Source organism: Dama dama, chromosome 21, assembly GCF_033118175.1.
Source record: "Dama dama isolate Ldn47 chromosome 21, ASM3311817v1, whole genome shotgun sequence".
Classification (NCBI taxonomy): domain Eukaryota; kingdom Metazoa; phylum Chordata; class Mammalia; order Artiodactyla; family Cervidae; genus Dama; species Dama dama.
In genome coordinates, this window is record NC_083701.1 from 73,692,443 (window position 1) to 73,709,658 (window position 17,216).

General features: G+C 39.8%; 1 protein-coding gene across 6 annotated transcripts in view; it reads right to left on the minus strand.

The window, feature by feature from the left end:
* Positions 1-17,216, minus strand: part of WWP1 (WW domain containing E3 ubiquitin protein ligase 1) — a 131,571-nt gene that overhangs the window by 81,888 nt on the left and 32,467 nt on the right. For all 6 annotated transcript variants that reach the window (XM_061123831.1, XM_061123829.1, XM_061123830.1 and 3 more), the window contains 3 exons: positions 13,053-13,143; positions 2,005-2,143; positions 1,241-1,365 (listed from right to left, as the gene is read on the minus strand). In XM_061123831.1, the coding sequence (XP_060979814.1) occupies positions 1,241-1,365; positions 2,005-2,143; positions 13,053-13,122 (334 nt within the window). In that variant the 5' untranslated portion in view covers positions 13,123-13,143. The remainder of the gene's footprint in view (positions 1-1,240; positions 1,366-2,004; positions 2,144-13,052; positions 13,144-17,216) is intronic.

Sequence of the window (17,216 nt, forward strand, 5' to 3'; positions counted from 1 at the left end):
TAATCACTACACATAAACATTGAGGCTTCCCAGGTGGCACTGGTGGTAAAGAATCCGCCAACAGGAGACACGGGTTCAATCCCTGGGTCAGGAAGATGCTCTGGAGAAGGGCATGGCAACCCACTCCAGTATTCTTGCCTGGAGAATATCACGGACAGAGAAGCCTGGTGGGCTACAGTCCATGGGGGTCCCAAAGAGTCAGACATGACTGAAGTGACTTAGCACGCACTCATACATAAAAATAAGTGTGGCTTTTACATTTTCTTAACTCATAACTCCTCATGTCCAAATACTATACTAAAAACAGATTTTTCAGTTAATATGAATTTTTTGTTAAAAACAGAATTTTTTTAAAAAATTAACATTTTAAAAATAAGCATTTTAGCACATTTGTCAGGAATAAGAAAATTTCTAAGGAACTAAGACGATGAACATAAAGATTTACAGTTGTATTTGAGTGAACTATTAGAAACTGCCTAAACATCAAATAATAAGAAACCAGTTAAATCATCCAGTTTTTAATACTCTTTGGATCACACAATATTTTGAGAATTTCATAAAAGCAATTTCTCGGAATTAGAGGTAACAAGTATATACACCCAAATTTTCGTATACCATGATAGAAAGTTTACAATAATTAAACTACTTTTAAGAATTCTTATGCTAGAAAAATTTTATGTAATGGAAACATAATGTTCATATTATATTCTTAAATGAAAAAAGAAGAGGATAAACCAATAGATACAAAGAAGGAAAAAAATGTGTCTATAGTTATCTCTGGATAGTAAAAATTACAGATAATTTTTATATTCCTCTGTGATTTTCTATAGACTCCATATTTTCAAAACATGAACTAGATAATGAAAAAAGAAAATTAAAGGGTCAGAATCTATTTTGTACAGACAAAATTGTTATTAGCTAAGAAACAAAGAGTAGGCTCAGATAATGATCAGTTTTCAAGCCTTTGAATATAAAATAAATCACTGATGATCACTGATAAAAGGGTATATTCACAGACGACTGGGGTTATTTTGTATTTCTCTTGGATAGAGAAATGCCAGTGTACATATTTCGTATTTCAAATGATGTTATAAATTTTTAAAAAGTTATAGGTAATAAATGAATCTCTCCTTTTATAAATACAAAACTTTTTTTTTTTTTGGCTTTTAGACTTCAGGATATTTTAAGAATGTCTAAAGTAAAATTAAAACAAAAACAAAGATTAGAACAAAAAACTTACATTTTCTATTGTGTATTAACAGAGCTTGTTTCAAATCCACTGTTGCTCTTCCTAACAAAGCATCTGCTTTTATAGTATGATGACTCCAAACTCGAAATTCCAATGTAGACTGTGGGGTCACATTTCTGTAAGGGTAAAATTTTAACAAAAATACAGGAGAATACATTTACTTCAATAATTTTCAAAAAGTCATGAATTCAGCTTATTTAAGGAAAAAATACTGCATGAAACAGTAAACTAGCTGAATTATAAATAAAAACATTTATTTTCAAGTGCATTAGGAATTCAATATCTAAACAATTTCTGTAATTGACAAACCAAAACACCAGCAATACATCAAAAGTCTTATTAAGGCTTCACACTAACATTAATTCTACTTGAACAAATATCTAAACATTTAAGATAGCTGACTGCATTAGTTATAATATTTTTACTATACATAAATTTCTAACACATGTATTTCAGAAATGCCAAATGGTTTTCTGCTCTATTTATTTTTACAATAAGAGAAAATATGATTATATGGAAAAAGTTTGTAAAACAAAAGCAAGAATTATTATGCTTCATTTCTAAAGAAAATAAAATTAACCAAAACTTTTTTCACATTTAAAATTGTCTAGTAACACTAAAATATAGAATTCTCTACTTCGAAGTTATCTCACCAAAATAACAGCAACAAATCACCAAAAAACCCCACCACCAGAAAAATATTCCCAAAACAATACTCTCTTGAAAAGTTTGCATTCTTTACACCAGATACTTACACAGTTAGCTGTTCGTCCCATTTTGGATTAGAAGAACTACTGGATTTTGCTGTTTTCTTACTTTCTCCATCTGCAGCTACTTCTGTATATATTGCTGTTCCAAACCAGTTCTTTTTTCTTTTTAGTTTGGCACTAGAAACTAACAAGAAGCATGATAACCACTAGTGAATATATTTAGCCACAAAGTGTGTGTGCTAAGTCGCTTCAGTTGTGTCCTACTCTTTGGGACTTCCCAGGTGGCGCTAGTGGTAAAGAACCTGACTGCCAACGCAGGAGACCTGAGTTCGATCCCTTGGTTGGGGAGATTCCCTGGAGGAGGGCATGGCAACCCACTTCAGTATTCCTGCCTGGAGAATTCCACGGACACAGCAGCCTGGCGGGCTACAGTCCATGGGGTCACAAAGAGTCAGACGCAACTGAAGAGACTTAGCACACAAAATAGTATAAATCAATACAAATGGAACTGTGCTTCTTGAGCAACTCAAACTCTTTTTGCTGGCAAGACGAAGAAACAATACAAAAGGGCTACTGTTAATGCCTGAGAACCATTTGACTTTAAGTAGTTTTACTGAAATATAATATAGCATATAATTCACCCATTTAAACTGCACAATAGTTTTACTATATTCACAGGAGTTGTGCAACCATCACCACAAGCAATTTAACATACATTTATTACCCCTAAAAGAAACCTCATACCATTAAGCAGTCACCCTTCTATTCCATCCCACCTCCTCCTCCCCACCAGCCCTAGGCAACGACTCATCTACTCTCTGTCTCTATAGATTTGCCTGTTCTAAACATTTCAAATAATGGATTTAGATTCAAATAACATGGTCTTTTGTGACTGCCTTCTTTCACTTAGCATTCTAACTTCATCCAAGTTGTAGCATACATGAGTATTTTCATTCATTTTATTTACACATAATATCTCACTGCATAGGCATACCACTTTTTATTTATCCATTCAGCAGCTGATAGACATTTGGGTTGTTTTCACTTTTTGGCTACTCTGCATAAAATACTGCTATAAACATTCGCTTAGAAGGTTTTGTGTAGACGTCTGTTTTCATTTCTCTTACCTAGCAGTGGAATTGCTGGGGCTTCCCAGGTGGCTTTAGTGGTGAAGAACCCGCCTGGTAATGCAGCTTTACTAAAAGACACAGGTTTGATCCCTGAGTTGGGACGGTCCCCTGGAGAAGGGCATGGCAACCCACTCCAGTATTCTTGCTGGAGATCCCATGGACAGAGGAGCCTGGCGGGCTACAGTCCATAGGGCTGCAGAGTCAGACACGACTGAAGTGACTTAGCGTGCATGCACACAGGCTAACTCTGTTGAATAACGGCTAGACTATTTCCCACAGTGGCTGTACCACTTTACACACTCAGCAATGTAAGAGTTCTGATTTCTCCAAATCCTTGCTAATTCTAAGCTGCCTCCAGCATTAAGAGAAAGGTAAGTGTCTTCACAGCTGTAAGACCTCCTCAGACAGCCATTTTGCTTTTTAGCATTTCTTTTCCATGGGGATGGTCTTAGTCCCTGTTTCATGTACAATGTCACGAACCTCCATCCATAGTTCATCAGGCACTCTGTCTATCAGATCTGGTCCCTTAAATCTATTCCTCACTTCCACTGTATAATCATAGGGGATTTGATTTAGGTCATACCTGAATGGTCATAGTGGTTTTCCCTACTTTCTTCAATTTAAGTCTGAAGTTGGCAATAAGGAGTTCATGATCTGAGCCACAGTCAGCTCCCGGTCTTGTTTTTGCTGACTGTATAGAGCTTCTCCATCTTTGGCTGCAAAGAATATAATCAATCTGATTTCAGTGTTGACCATCTGGTGATGTCCATGTGTAGAGTCTTCTCTTGTGTTGCTGGAAGAGGGTGTTTGCTATGACCAGTGTGTTCTCTTGGCAAAACTCTATTAGCCTTTGCCCTGCTTCATTCTGTACTCCAAGGCCAAATTTGCCTGTTACTCCAGGTATCTCTTGACTTCCTACTTTTGCATTCCAGTCCCCTATAATGAAAAGGACATCTTTTTTGGGTGTTAGTTCTAAAAGGTCTTGTAGGTCTTCATAGAACCGTTCAACTTCAGCTTCTTCAGCATTACTGGTTGGGGCATAGGCTTGGATTACCATGATATTGAATGGTTTGCCTTGGAAATGAACAGAGATCATTCTGTCGTTTTTGAGACTGCATCCAAGTATTGCATTTCAGTCTCTTTTGTTGACTATGATGGCTACTCCATTTCTTCTAAGGGATTCCTGCCCACAGTAGTAGATATAATGGTCATCTGAGTTAAATTCACCCATTCCAGTCCACTTTAGTTCACTGATTCCTACAATGTTGACATTCACTCTTGCCATCTCCTGTTTGACCACTCCCAATTTGCCTTGATTCACGGACCTAACATTCCAGGTTCGTATGCAATATTGCTCTTTACAGCATTGGACCTTGCTTGCTTTTATCACCAGTCACATCCACAACTGGGTATTGTTTTTGCTTTGGCTCCATCCCTTCATTCTTTCTGGAGTTATTTCTCCACTGATCTCCAGTAGTATATTGGGCACCCACTGACCTGGGGAGTTCCTCTTTCAGCATCCTATCATTTTGCCTTTTCACACTGTTCATGGGGTTCTCAAGGCAAGAATACTGAAGTGGTTTGCCATTCCCTTCTCCAGTGGAAAACATTCTGTCAGACCTCTCCACCATGACCTGTCCGTCTTGGGTGGCCCCACATGGCGTGGCTTAGTTTCGCTTATTTGACTTGTATGCCGAGTACATCCTGAGAAACGCTGGGCTGGAAGAAGCACAGGCTTGCCGGGAGCCGCTGTGGGAGAGCCCACCCATGACGAGGTCGGGAGAAGACCTGACACGCAAGGCCGTTCAGGACACAAGGGACCCTCCAGGTTGGCCTCGGCCTCTACCCCACCCTGTATCCTCCCCCCTTTTTCTGCTGTTGTTCTTGTTCGCCCTGCTGCAGATTCTTGTGTTGCCTGCCAAGAGCTCTCCTGCTCCTCTTTCATTGAATAAAGACCAACTTAAAACCCTAATTAATAAATCTCCTAGACGCTGATACCCTATGAAGGGGCCAAAGATGAAGGAACTGCTTCAATTCAAACCCTTTTGCTGGCACTCTGGCTTGTTTGGCATATGTGTGCTCCTATTGCAAAGAATGCTCATGATTGTTCTAAGCATCCTAAGCACAGTACGCTAACAGAAGAAACCATTAAGCATAGGTCCCTCCGCGGGGTGAGAAAGGCTCCACAAATAAAATAGCCACAAATGTGCCTAATAAAAAATACTTTAGATAGAGATTAGCTGGTGACTTCTTGCAGGTACTTAACTTTTAGACTAAGCCTGTTTTGTGCTATATCTGCTGTTTTTGCAATCCTTTGGGTTTCTGTTCCGTAAAAATGTAATCCTATCTAGTTCCCATGGAGATGACACCGAATAGAAACAAAATAGATTAACCACAGGAAACACAGGGTTAGCTACTGAAGTTGCTTAAAGTTACACCAGGGGCAAGCCATAAATTGTCAACAGGCCTGAAAGCCGAAAGATATTATACACAGAGATTAACCATAAAAAAGGCCCTAATAGGCACAGAGCCCTTTGGGGGGTGAGGAAGCCCTATTAGAGAATACAAAAAATATTGTTTTAAAAGTGGTTATTGGATCAACGTTTGATTGCTGTTAATGTGCTGAGGTTGTGCAGTGGAAACTACTGTTAATATAGTTAAAAATCTAGAAAAATAAGAGTTTAGCCCTAGTGTAAAAACAATAAGATAATTGTTAATTTTAACCAAGGGTGCTAAAACAGAGGCTGCCTCACCGGAGCTGCAGAGTCTTTGTGTGCTAAACTTTTTAGATAAATTTAGCTGAGAACTTCTGCAAAAAGACTGACCTTTGTGTTAACAGGATTGTATTCATACTATGTTGCAACCTGCTGTACCATGAGACTGCCACTTTTCTGCTTTCTGCTAAGCTCAATGCCAAAAGATAATGTACAAAAAATCTATGGAAAAGACTCTCATAAACAAAAAGTATACAGAGAACATCTGGTTTCCTGAAGGATAAGCTGATGTAATGTTAAACTAAGTCTGTGTGCTTATCTCCCTTTAGAAATGTTCCAACTTAGGGTATAAAGGCTACTGTGAAAAATAAAGTGCGGGCCAGACTCTGCTGCACACGCCGGTCTGTTCTCTCTCTCTCTCTTCTCTCTTACTCGCCAACGCCGTTCATTCTGAGGGTACCCCTAGATCCTGCTGGGGCTGGACCCTAGCTCAAGCTGGAATCAAGATTGCTGGGAGAAATATCAAAAACCTCAGATATGCAGGTGATACCACCCTTGTGGCAGAAAGTGAAGAGGAACTAAAAAGCCTCTTGATGAAAGTGAAAGAGGAGAGTGAAAAAGTTGGCTTAAAGCTCAACATGCAGAAAACTAAGATCATGGCATCTGGTCCCATCACTTCATGGGAAATAGATGGGGAGACAGTGGAAACAGTGTCAGACTTTATTTTTGGGGGCTCCAAAATCACTGCAGATGGTGACTGCAGACATGAAATTAAAAAACGCTTACTCCTTGGAAGGAAAGTTATGACCAACCTAGATAGCATATTAAAAATCAGAGACATTACTTTGCCAACACAAGTTCGTCTAGTCAAGGCTATGGTTTTTCCATTGGTCATGTATGGATGTGAGAGTTGGACTGTAAAGAAAGCTGAGCACCAAAGAATTGATGCTTTTGAACTGTGGTGTTGGAGAAGACTCTTGAGAGTCCCTTGGACTGCAAGGAGATCCAACCAGTCCATCCTAAAGGAGATCAATCCTGGGTGTTCATTGGAAGGACTAAGCTGAAACTCCAATACTTTGGCCACCTCATGTGAAGAGTTGACTCACTGGAAAAGACCCCGATGCTGGGAGAGATTGGGGGCAGGAGGAGAAGGGGACGACAGAGGATGAGATGGCTGGATGGCATCACCAACTCAATGGACATGAGTTTGAGTAATCTCCGGGAGTTGGTGATGGATAGGGAGGCCTGGCGTGCTGAGATTCATGGGGTCGCAAAGAGTCGGACACGACTGAGCGACTGAACTGAACTGAAGTGTCTTCAGATTCAATATATCTATTAACCTCTCTGTGAGGTAGTATTCATAACTTACCCATCTGAAATTATACAAACACTGGCAATTTTTTAAAAAAATGCTTTCCCTAGAAAGTAGGTTTCAAAAAAAGGAGGTTATCTGCCTTTTCAAAGATAAATTCTGAAATCAAAATAGAAGTTAATGATACCTCTCTACAGAAAGTGAATTTGAAAGTGAATTTATCTGATTTGGAGGAAGACTTGTTTAATTTAGGCTAAATATCTGATTTTTAAATAACTTTTAAAACTAGTAATTCAAATGGGGAATACATAATTTCAGGGCAAAGTACTGACTACCAAGTAGTAATAAGAATTTATCAAGATCTTTTCTGCAGTCAATCACCTGTGAACACTGAGTCAGAGACAAGGAGGGAAAGCCATCTCCATGTTAATGTGAACACAAGCTGACGCAAGCTTGCCTTCTACAGCGAGGGAACAGCAATGTCAATCAGTAGCCACAGAGACATGACACGGAAAACGCTGCAGCAGCAGCAGACTACTGAAACACAGTAGTCCTCAACTCAGAGCTGAAGCAAAGGAAGAGGCTCAAAGGAGACACTGTGCGTGTACACCAGCAACGTAAAACATTCAGAAAGAGTTACATGTTACCTCTGAAGTGTTACTATCAGGGTGATGGCAAGACTCACTTTCATCCTCCTCTGTTCCAAACTGCTCTAAACCCTATATCACTGAGTGATACAGAAGGAACAGATCTCTCCCTAGACATCCCCCAACCACAGTTCTTCACTCCAGATGAAAGTCATTTCTTCAGTACATGCTGGATTTATCTGTGTACTGAAAGAAGAGAAAGGCAGTACTGGATGGTGTTAACAGCACAAGACATCTTTTCAACAAATGGTGCACAGACAACTGGACATCCACATGCGAATAAATAAATGTAAACACAGATCTTATATCCTTTATAGAAATTAACTCAAAATGTATCACAGACCTAAAGGCAAAACACAAAACAATAAAACTCATAGAAGATAAAACAGGAAAACCTTTAGGTGACTTTAGGTGTGGTGACAGATGTCTATTTAGAAATGACACCAAAGGTACGGTCCTTCAAAGATATAACTTACAAGTAGCATGTAATTAAAATTTAAAGCTGCGCTCTGAATGACAATGTCAAGAGAATGAAAAGGCAAGCCACAGAAAGGGAGAAAATACCTGCAAAAGACATGTCTGATGAAGAATTATTGTCTAAAACACACAGAAAACTTTTCAGAGTCAACAATAAGAAAACCACCCAATGGGCCAAGAACCTTAACAGACACCTCACCAAAGATACATGGATAGCAAATAAGCACATGAAAAGCTCAAAAACACACGTCATCAGAGAAACATAAATTAAACGAACAGTGAGATATCACTACACACCTACTGTTGTTTAATCTCTAAGTCGCGTCCCACTCTTTTGCCACCCCACGAACTACAGCCCATCAGGCACCTTCTGTCCACGCGATTTCTCAGGCAGGATGTATTAGAGCAGGTTGCCATTTCCTGTTCCAGGGAATCTTGCCGACCCAGGGATCGAACCCATTGGCCACACATCTATTAGACTGGCCAAAATTTGGGACACTAACCATGCCAAATTCTGGGGGAATATGAAGCAACAGAAACTCTCATTCACAGCTGGTAGAGACGCAAAATGGTTCAACCACTTTGGAAGATAGTTTTACGGTTTCTTACAATCTAAACATAGGCTTACCATGTGATCCAATAATTGCACTCTTTGGTATTTACTCAAAGGAGCTGAAAACTTACGTTTACACAAAGCCTCCAAGTGGATATTTATCACAGCTTTATTTATACAACTGTCAAAGCGTCTAAGTAACCAAGATGTAGTAGATGCATGGATGAACAACTTGTGTGTGTGTGTTCAGTTGCTCAGTTCAGTTCAGTTCAGCCACTCAGTCTTGCCTGACTCTTTGCAACCCCATGGACTGCAGCACGCCAGGCTTCCCTGTCCATCACCAACTCCCAGAGCTTGCTCAAGCTCATGTCCATTGAGTTGGTGATGTCATCCAACCATCTCTCCTCTGTCATCCCCTTCTCCTCCTGCCTTCAATCTTTCTCAGCATCAGGGTCTTTTCTAATGAGCCAGTTCTTCACATCAGGTGGTCAAAGGATTGGAGCTTAAGCTTCAGCATTCGTCCTTCTAATGAACATTCAGGACTGATTTCCTTTAGGGTTGACTGGTTTCATTTGTAGTCCAAGAACTCTCAAGAGTCTTCTCTAACACCACAGTTCAAAAGCAATTCTGTGGTGCTCAGCTTCCTTTATGGGCCAACTCTCACATCCATACATGACTACTGGAAAAACCACAGCTTTGACTAGATGGACTTTTGTCGGCAAAGTAATGTTTCTGCTTTTTAATACGCTGTGTAGGTTTGTCATAGCTTCTCTTCCAAGGAGCAAGTGTCTTTTAATTTCATGGCTGCAGTCACCATCTGCAGTGATTTTGGGGCCCAAGAAAATAAAGCCTCTCACTGTTTCCATTGTTTCTCTGTCTATTTGAGATGAAGAGATGGGACTGGATGCCATGATTTTAGTTTTTTGAATGCTGAGCTTTAAGGCAGCTTTTTCACTCTCCTCTTTCACTTTCATCAAGAGGCTCTTTAGTTCTTCTTCGCTTTCTGCCATAAGGGTGGTATCATCTGCACATCTGAGGTTATTGATATTTCTCCCGGCAATCTTGATTCCAGCTTGTGCTTCATCCAGCCCAGCATTTCACATGATGTACTCTGCAAATAAGTTAAATAAGCATGGGGACAATATACAGCTTTGACGTACTCCTTTCCTGATATGGAACCAGTCTGTTTTTCAATGTCTGGTTCTAACTGTTGCTTCTTGATCAGCATACAGACTTCTCAGACAAGGTGGTCTGGTATTTCCATCTCTTTAAGGATTTTCCACAGTTTGTTGTGATCCACACAGTCAAAGGCTTTAGCTGTATTAACTGATACTCAAAATGATAAATACTGTGGAGGCACTATCTTGGCTACTTACACTCCTTTGGTCCATATCTATTTTCCAATTGGTTCTCCAGGCTTTGGGTGATTCTACTTATTAGCTTACCTGACAGCTTTTCTCTAAGGTCCCTTTTGGCCCAAATCAGCCAGACCAGGTCTTCGTTACTTCAATTAAGTACTCATACAGTAGATAAAGACCAGGAAGAAAGTTACACCTCAGATATGGTGGCCACAGGTGCCGCACAAGTAACAGTGAAAACCAAGGACAGAGCTCTAAGCTTATGCAGAGAAAAAGCATAAGCAGCATGAATTACATTTATGTGGGATACACATCAGAATCATCAGAGTTGCTTGAAAATATGTAAGTTCACAGTTCACAGAAGAACTAAATACAAATATCCCTGAAATACGCCTCACCCTCACTCATAATGAAAGAAATGATACATAAAATGACACTTCAGATACTACTTTTCTTACCTAAGTGTCATCATGCCTGATAGCATATCTTGATGAGGCTATAGGAAAACAGGCACTCTCAGAGACCCCTGGTGGGAACACAGAAATAGTATAGATCCCACGTAAGAGACTTTCACAGCAGCTGACCTCTGAACAACAGTGGTTTGAATCTTGTGGATACACTTCCACATAGATTTTTTACGATAAGGACATACTACAGTACTATACCATCAGGAGTTGGCTGTATCCATGAATGAGGAACCATGGATATTGAGGGCTGACTGTAAAGTCATGCACAGATTTTTCAAATGCGCAGGACTCGGCACCATAATCTCTGTGGTTCAGGGGTCAACTGTGATTGACAGTATCACATGTGCTTACTATCTGATCAAGCAATCTCATTCTAGAATTCTATCCTAATGACACATGAAGCTGTTTATTGTAGCATTATTTGCAATAGCAAAAAATGGAACCCAATGTCCATCAATAGGGCACTAGCTGAATTAACTTTGGTACATCCAGTCAACAAAGTACTGGGCAGTGATAAAAAGGTGTATGGAATACTCTGCTATGGACATTACCCTACAATATTACTGCTAAATGAAGAAAAGCAAGGTGCAGGAACTAGATGCTAAGAACTAGGAAGACTGAGAGGAGAGATATGCATGCATATAATGTGTATACCTGCTTATATTTTCAAAAGGAAGCAACAGATGGATGAATCAACACTAACAAAAATGTTTACCAAAAGGGGATGGGAAAGAGGGGAAGCAATGGACAGAGTACCCAGACTTCTCCAAATACCACCCTGACTTAACAATTTTGACTCTAGAACTATGTAAATGCCTTATATGGTGATAATATAAAATTAAATAAAAAATAAATAACTGAAAGCAATGAATCTGACTAACCCAGTTGGTGGCATAACCAAATGGAAAATCAAGTTACTCTGACTATACATACAAAGGAGGGACACTCACTGAGAAATCTTAAAACTGCAATGAGTGGGCCTGTTACTTTCAGTAACTTTAAAACTGCTAAGACTTCTGTGTGTGTATGTTAGGATAAAACAGATATACCTGTGCTGATGTTATTTAGAATTAAAATTCTGAAGTTAAGAGAAAAGAGAGATAAAGTCAAATGAAGTAAAAATAACTTTTCTCTTCCTTTAGTGGAAAATAGTCACTTAGAGACTACAGCTCTTCTTTAGAGTGAGCGCTGTCAGCGTGAAGTCGGGATTTGTGTTTTGCTTTCTAAGACAACACCTTCTAGCTCTGTTCACTGAAAACTCCCATTAACAACTGACCTGATAGTGATGCGTACCATGGGGTTACAGTATACCTCCTTCTTATCCGACACTCAACCTGCCCCTCCTAAGGCAGATATTATTTCTAATGTTCTAAGCACAGAGCCACAGACAAACACCCCTCCTTTTCCATATCCATATGGCTATATGCACTATTTCACACCTTGCTCTTTTACTTAAAAATATTATCTTAGAACTTGGCTCTTGCTGATACACATATTCATTTCATGTCATTGTTTATCTAGAATTCTGCCAATCTTTTGCTATTAAAGATTCTTCTTCTGTTGCTCCTACTAATTTATCTTGCAGATATTTATATATAAACTATCCACATACATTATATGTGGACATTATTTATATGCATATATAAACAATATAAATACCTGCAAGATAAATTTATACAAGTAAAATCGCTGGTTCAAGGACCACACTTTGAATCATTACTCCAGTTAGCTAGAATAAATGATCTGAAGTGCCCTAACCAAGGTTCTTCCGTGCTTTTACATATGCTGCTCCTTCTCCCTCCCATACTTTTGGCTGCCAATCTGCAATGAACTCTAATCCTTCCTACAAGAGTCAAAGTGTTACCCTCTGAATCTTTCTCTTACTCTACTCTCACAGACCTATAGGCCATCTCCAATTCCAAGCAGAACTATGACACTTTCCTCTTAAGTTCTCACTGCATCCAGTTAACAATCACTTTGCATGGTAACTGTCCATGCAAAACAAACCTGCCTGACATTATACAGTAAGTCCCTGCAGTACTAGGGTCTTGTGTTTTCATATATGAATGCCACTTAACAAATATTTGCCCAGTGATTGAATGAATGGCTTAAACGCATGGAAAAGGGCTTTTAGCATCTTTCTCCATTCTAATAATCATTTAAAGACCAGCTCAGTTCAATGGGGCTTATTTTAATACCCAAATTCTCCCACCACCAAAAAGGATAGAGCTTCTCAGCATCCAGTACAGGTTCAATAAATACTCATGGAATAAATATTTTTACACAGTTTCTATCTTTGAGGCCTATTACAACAAATACACCATGGCATCAATCTAAAAGAAAAGATACTTATAAAATAAGTCTGCTAAATTAGGTATTAAGAAGAAAGTTTCATCAGGAAACTATTAGTTTAAATGACTGTGAAAACAACTTACCAGTTACCTGTAACTGCAACCTTCCACTGTGGTTATTACTAGTATCAGATCTTGGTGAAGCAGTGGCCATGTCCCAAAATTCAGCTTAAATCTACAAAAAAGTTAATTTATTCACATATTAGACTAGAGACTATAATTTTCAATATGATTAACACCTTGTCCCCAGTAAATCTTGCATGTTTCTTTTTACAGATAACTTTTTCAAGTTCTATTTCACTGCCCCACCCTATTTTTACTTTTTAAATAAAACACAAAGCCAAGCTACTTCAGCTTTCTCCTACATGGAAAGTATTTTAAGGCTAAACTTCTATTCACCTTTAACTTACTAAGATAAAGATGAACACTAAGGGTAAGATTGAAAAAGGTAATATAAATATGTTTCTTACCCTCATGGACTTCATTATTATGATTATTAAACATAATTTAATAAACATAAAAAATAATAAAAATTATTAAACATAGATTTTAAAAAATTAGTTTTAGCAATAAAAGGCATATTGGTCAAGCAAAGAGACCATGAAAATGGCATTGCATATCTGAAAAGGAACCATTTTGAATTTGCTTAAACTCTTCATTTTAGAATAGTTTCAGATTTAAAGAAAAGTTGTGAAGAAAACAGCATTCTCATATATCCTATACCCAGTATCCTCTACTATTAACTTCTTCTATTAGGAGGCTATATTTGTCATAATTAATGAACCAATATCAATATATTATTACTAATTAGAGCATATAGTTTATTCAGATTAGACAGAACTTAAGAGAGAATCAGCAAACTTGAATATAAACTTTAAAAAATCATTTCGAAGTAATGCTGAGATAAACAGCTTAAAAAATCAAAGAGAAACTAAAAGACATGAAAAGATAAAATGTGACCTGACATATACTGCCACTCATAATCTCAGAAAATGAAGAAAGAAGTCATACTAGAAGAGAAAATGACTTAGTTTTCTAGAACCATGAAATACATGTGTTCACAATTCTAAGAAACACTATATAAAACAGTTGGGATAAACATGAAGACACTCACGTCTGGACACCTAGGGACACACAGCAGTCACACTGCACGGTACCAAAACACAGAGCCTGCTAAAAGCAGCCAGAGACAAAAGGGATGACCCACAGAAGAGAGTCAAGGGACAGCAGAATTCTCAACAAGCGGCAATGGAAACGCAGAAGGCAGAGCAAACATCTATCTGCGAAAACTAAGAGAAAATTTACTCAATCACCAAAACTCTCTTTGGGACACAATCACCAAACTCTCTTTGGAAAGTATCAAGACTTTGCCAGATAAATCAAAAAGAGTTTATGAATAGCAGGCCTTTACTTCGACAAAATGTGAAAGACACGTTTCCAAAAAAGAGTAAAATTACACAGAAGGATGCTCTGAGATGCAAGAAGGGAAAGATGAGCCAAGAAACTGGTCAGCATACAAGTAAATCTACATAAACACTGTCAATAAAATAACAACAGTGACATCTTATTATGGTATGTAAATAAACCAGAATAAAATACAGAACCAAGAACAGAAGCACAGAGCAGAGGGGCTCGGCAGGGAGTGAAAGAATGGGCGCTGACGAGGTCAACTCTCTGCTGAGGGACTGTGCTCTGGCTTAACTCTGGACTATACAGCATTCCCAGCAGGATTTCAAGGGTACTCACAGAAGAATGGAAATAAGGAGTATAATTTACAAACTAATAGAGTGGAAGAGAATACAATTAAAAAAAAAAAATCAATTCCCAAAAAATGGCTAGAAAAGGAAAAGAAAAAAAAGCATAAACAACCAGCATTATCAGAAAGCACAAAGGAAGAGAGTCCAAATATAGAAATTAATCACAGTGACAGCAAACTCAAAAGTAAGGCAAGAGACGCCTGCAAAACAAAGATGCTGACAGCATGAAAGCAAAAATATGGAAAGGACATGCTAGGCAAAGATAAACAAAAGGAAAGCTGGACTTAGTTATAATAGCAGAGAAAGAGCATTATCAGGGAAAACAAAGAAAATGATACAAGATTCCACCTAAGTAAGCAGACAGAGAACTCCAAATTTGCACACTTAAGAAAAAATAGCCTAGTTTTGGTTCCTTCTCCCAGCCCAACAAAGTGATCTCAGCCAAAAAGAATGGGAAGTCCCTAACAGACTTCCGGGTTGAGAAATGGTATAGCATGGTAGAAGGAGCATCTATGACCCTGACACAGATGATCTGGAGGCTGTTTCAACCACTTGGCACAGTTATGACGACAGCACATCACAGCAGCTGTGACTGACTGTTACATCCTACCCACCACTCCACAGGCTGCTGGGAACAGGGCCACTTCCCATCTGCCGCCCTACACTGTCTTTCTAGGGAGCCCAACTTGTGAGAGACCGAAGTCTCCACTCAGGAATTCTTCAGAGAATTATCAGCACTCTGCATTTACCGTGAGAACCCAGGAATGCAGGGAGGTTGAAAGGTTTTGATTATGCTCAGTTTGAGAACCTGGAGTCCCCGTTCAGTGTCCAGAGCCTCAGTAAAGAATCTCTAGACAACAGAATGCCAGGGAACACTGCTAATCAAGGACAGGACAGAAACAAAGATGGTGGTTCTTTTGGCTGAAAAAGAAATCAGAATTTTCACAAAACAGATATGGACCGGAGGAGCTGTCCTGCACAGACAGCCTGGATTTGCCTATTCACCTAGAAGAGGTGAAGAGAGCTTTGAAGGCAAACATCGTGATCACCATGGAGGCCACAACTGCCATCATGACAAAGGCAGCAGAGGCCGTGACAGAGGCCGTGACTTCAGGACAAACAGTGGCAAAAAGGCAACCTGTAGCGGGTACCAGAGGGACAATGAGTGTGTAGCTCCATGGACAGGACGTTCAGTCGTGGAGCACCAAAGACAACTGCTCTCCAGATATTATAGGTATGACAACTGAGGACCCTTTCAGAGGCCCAAACTGCATTTCAAGCCTCAGAGTATTCCTAACGAAGATGTCTCCTCTGCTGGTACCTCCTTAAGTAGCTCTCAGGCAGCTTCTATCTTTGGAGCAGCAGAGGTGAGCCTGACGCCCCCGCTGGGAGAGAACAAGCAGCAGAGCAGCCACAGGAGGAATGGGAGAAACGGCAGCATCAGCTTGCTGTTCAGCCACTCAGTCGTGTCTGACTCTGCGACCCCAGGGACTGCAGCATGCCATGCTTCTCTGTCCTTCACCCTCTCCCGGAGCTTGCTCACACTCATGTCCATCTAGTGGGCGATGCATCCAACCATCTCATCCTCTGTCGTCCCCGTCTTCTCCCACCCTCAGTCTTTCCCAGCATCAGGGTCTTTTCCAGTGAGTCGGCTCTTTGCATCAGGTAGCCAAAGTACTGGAGCTTTAGCTTCAATGAATACTCAGGGTTGATTTTCTTCAGGATGGACTGGTCTGATCTCCAACTAGAATGACAGCCTCGGGAGAGACACCGAAACTGGCAAAGGAAAGAATTTCAAGAACAGTAATGGTCAAGAACAGGAAGTGAGTCATCTCGGACTGGGACCTTGCCGAGTGCGCCAGAAGTCAGACAAGGGTTGGATGAAGGAGACAGTGAGACCTCTCTGGAAAGTGAAATACTCAGCAAAAGCAAAAGACTGTCACTCTCCAACTTCTAAGCCTCCCAGACCTGAGGAGCTGCCAGAGGAAATGCTGGCCCCTCCATCGAGAGAATGCTTAGGTGACGGGAAGTGCTAATCCTCTGTTGATCTCAGTTCAAACACAGAGCAGCAGTCCCCTACAACGGATGGGGAGAAGTCACTCCAGTTCAACCATCTCAGCAAGGATCAACCTGGAAAGAGGAAAATAAGGCAGATGTAGTGAGTGCCCCAAAAGGTGAAAGTTGGGGACACCAGCATGGACCAAGAGATAAAGTAATAAGGACTAACGGAAGAAGTGAGAGAGAAAACAGAACAAAAGGATCAAGAACTCCAATCTGCATCTGAAACTTGTTCTTAGAAGAACGCAGCTTCTAAGTTCAGTACCGTGAGAATGATGCTCTCCCAGTTGACTGTGAAAATTAAAAATAGAATTCTACACCCCGTGCTTTCTCCTAGCCTCACTCTACCCTGAAACATTTCTAAGCAAATCAAATCTCTATCCAGACAAGGCAAAAAAAAAAAGAAAATTCACAATCTCCTGGGAGGAGAAAA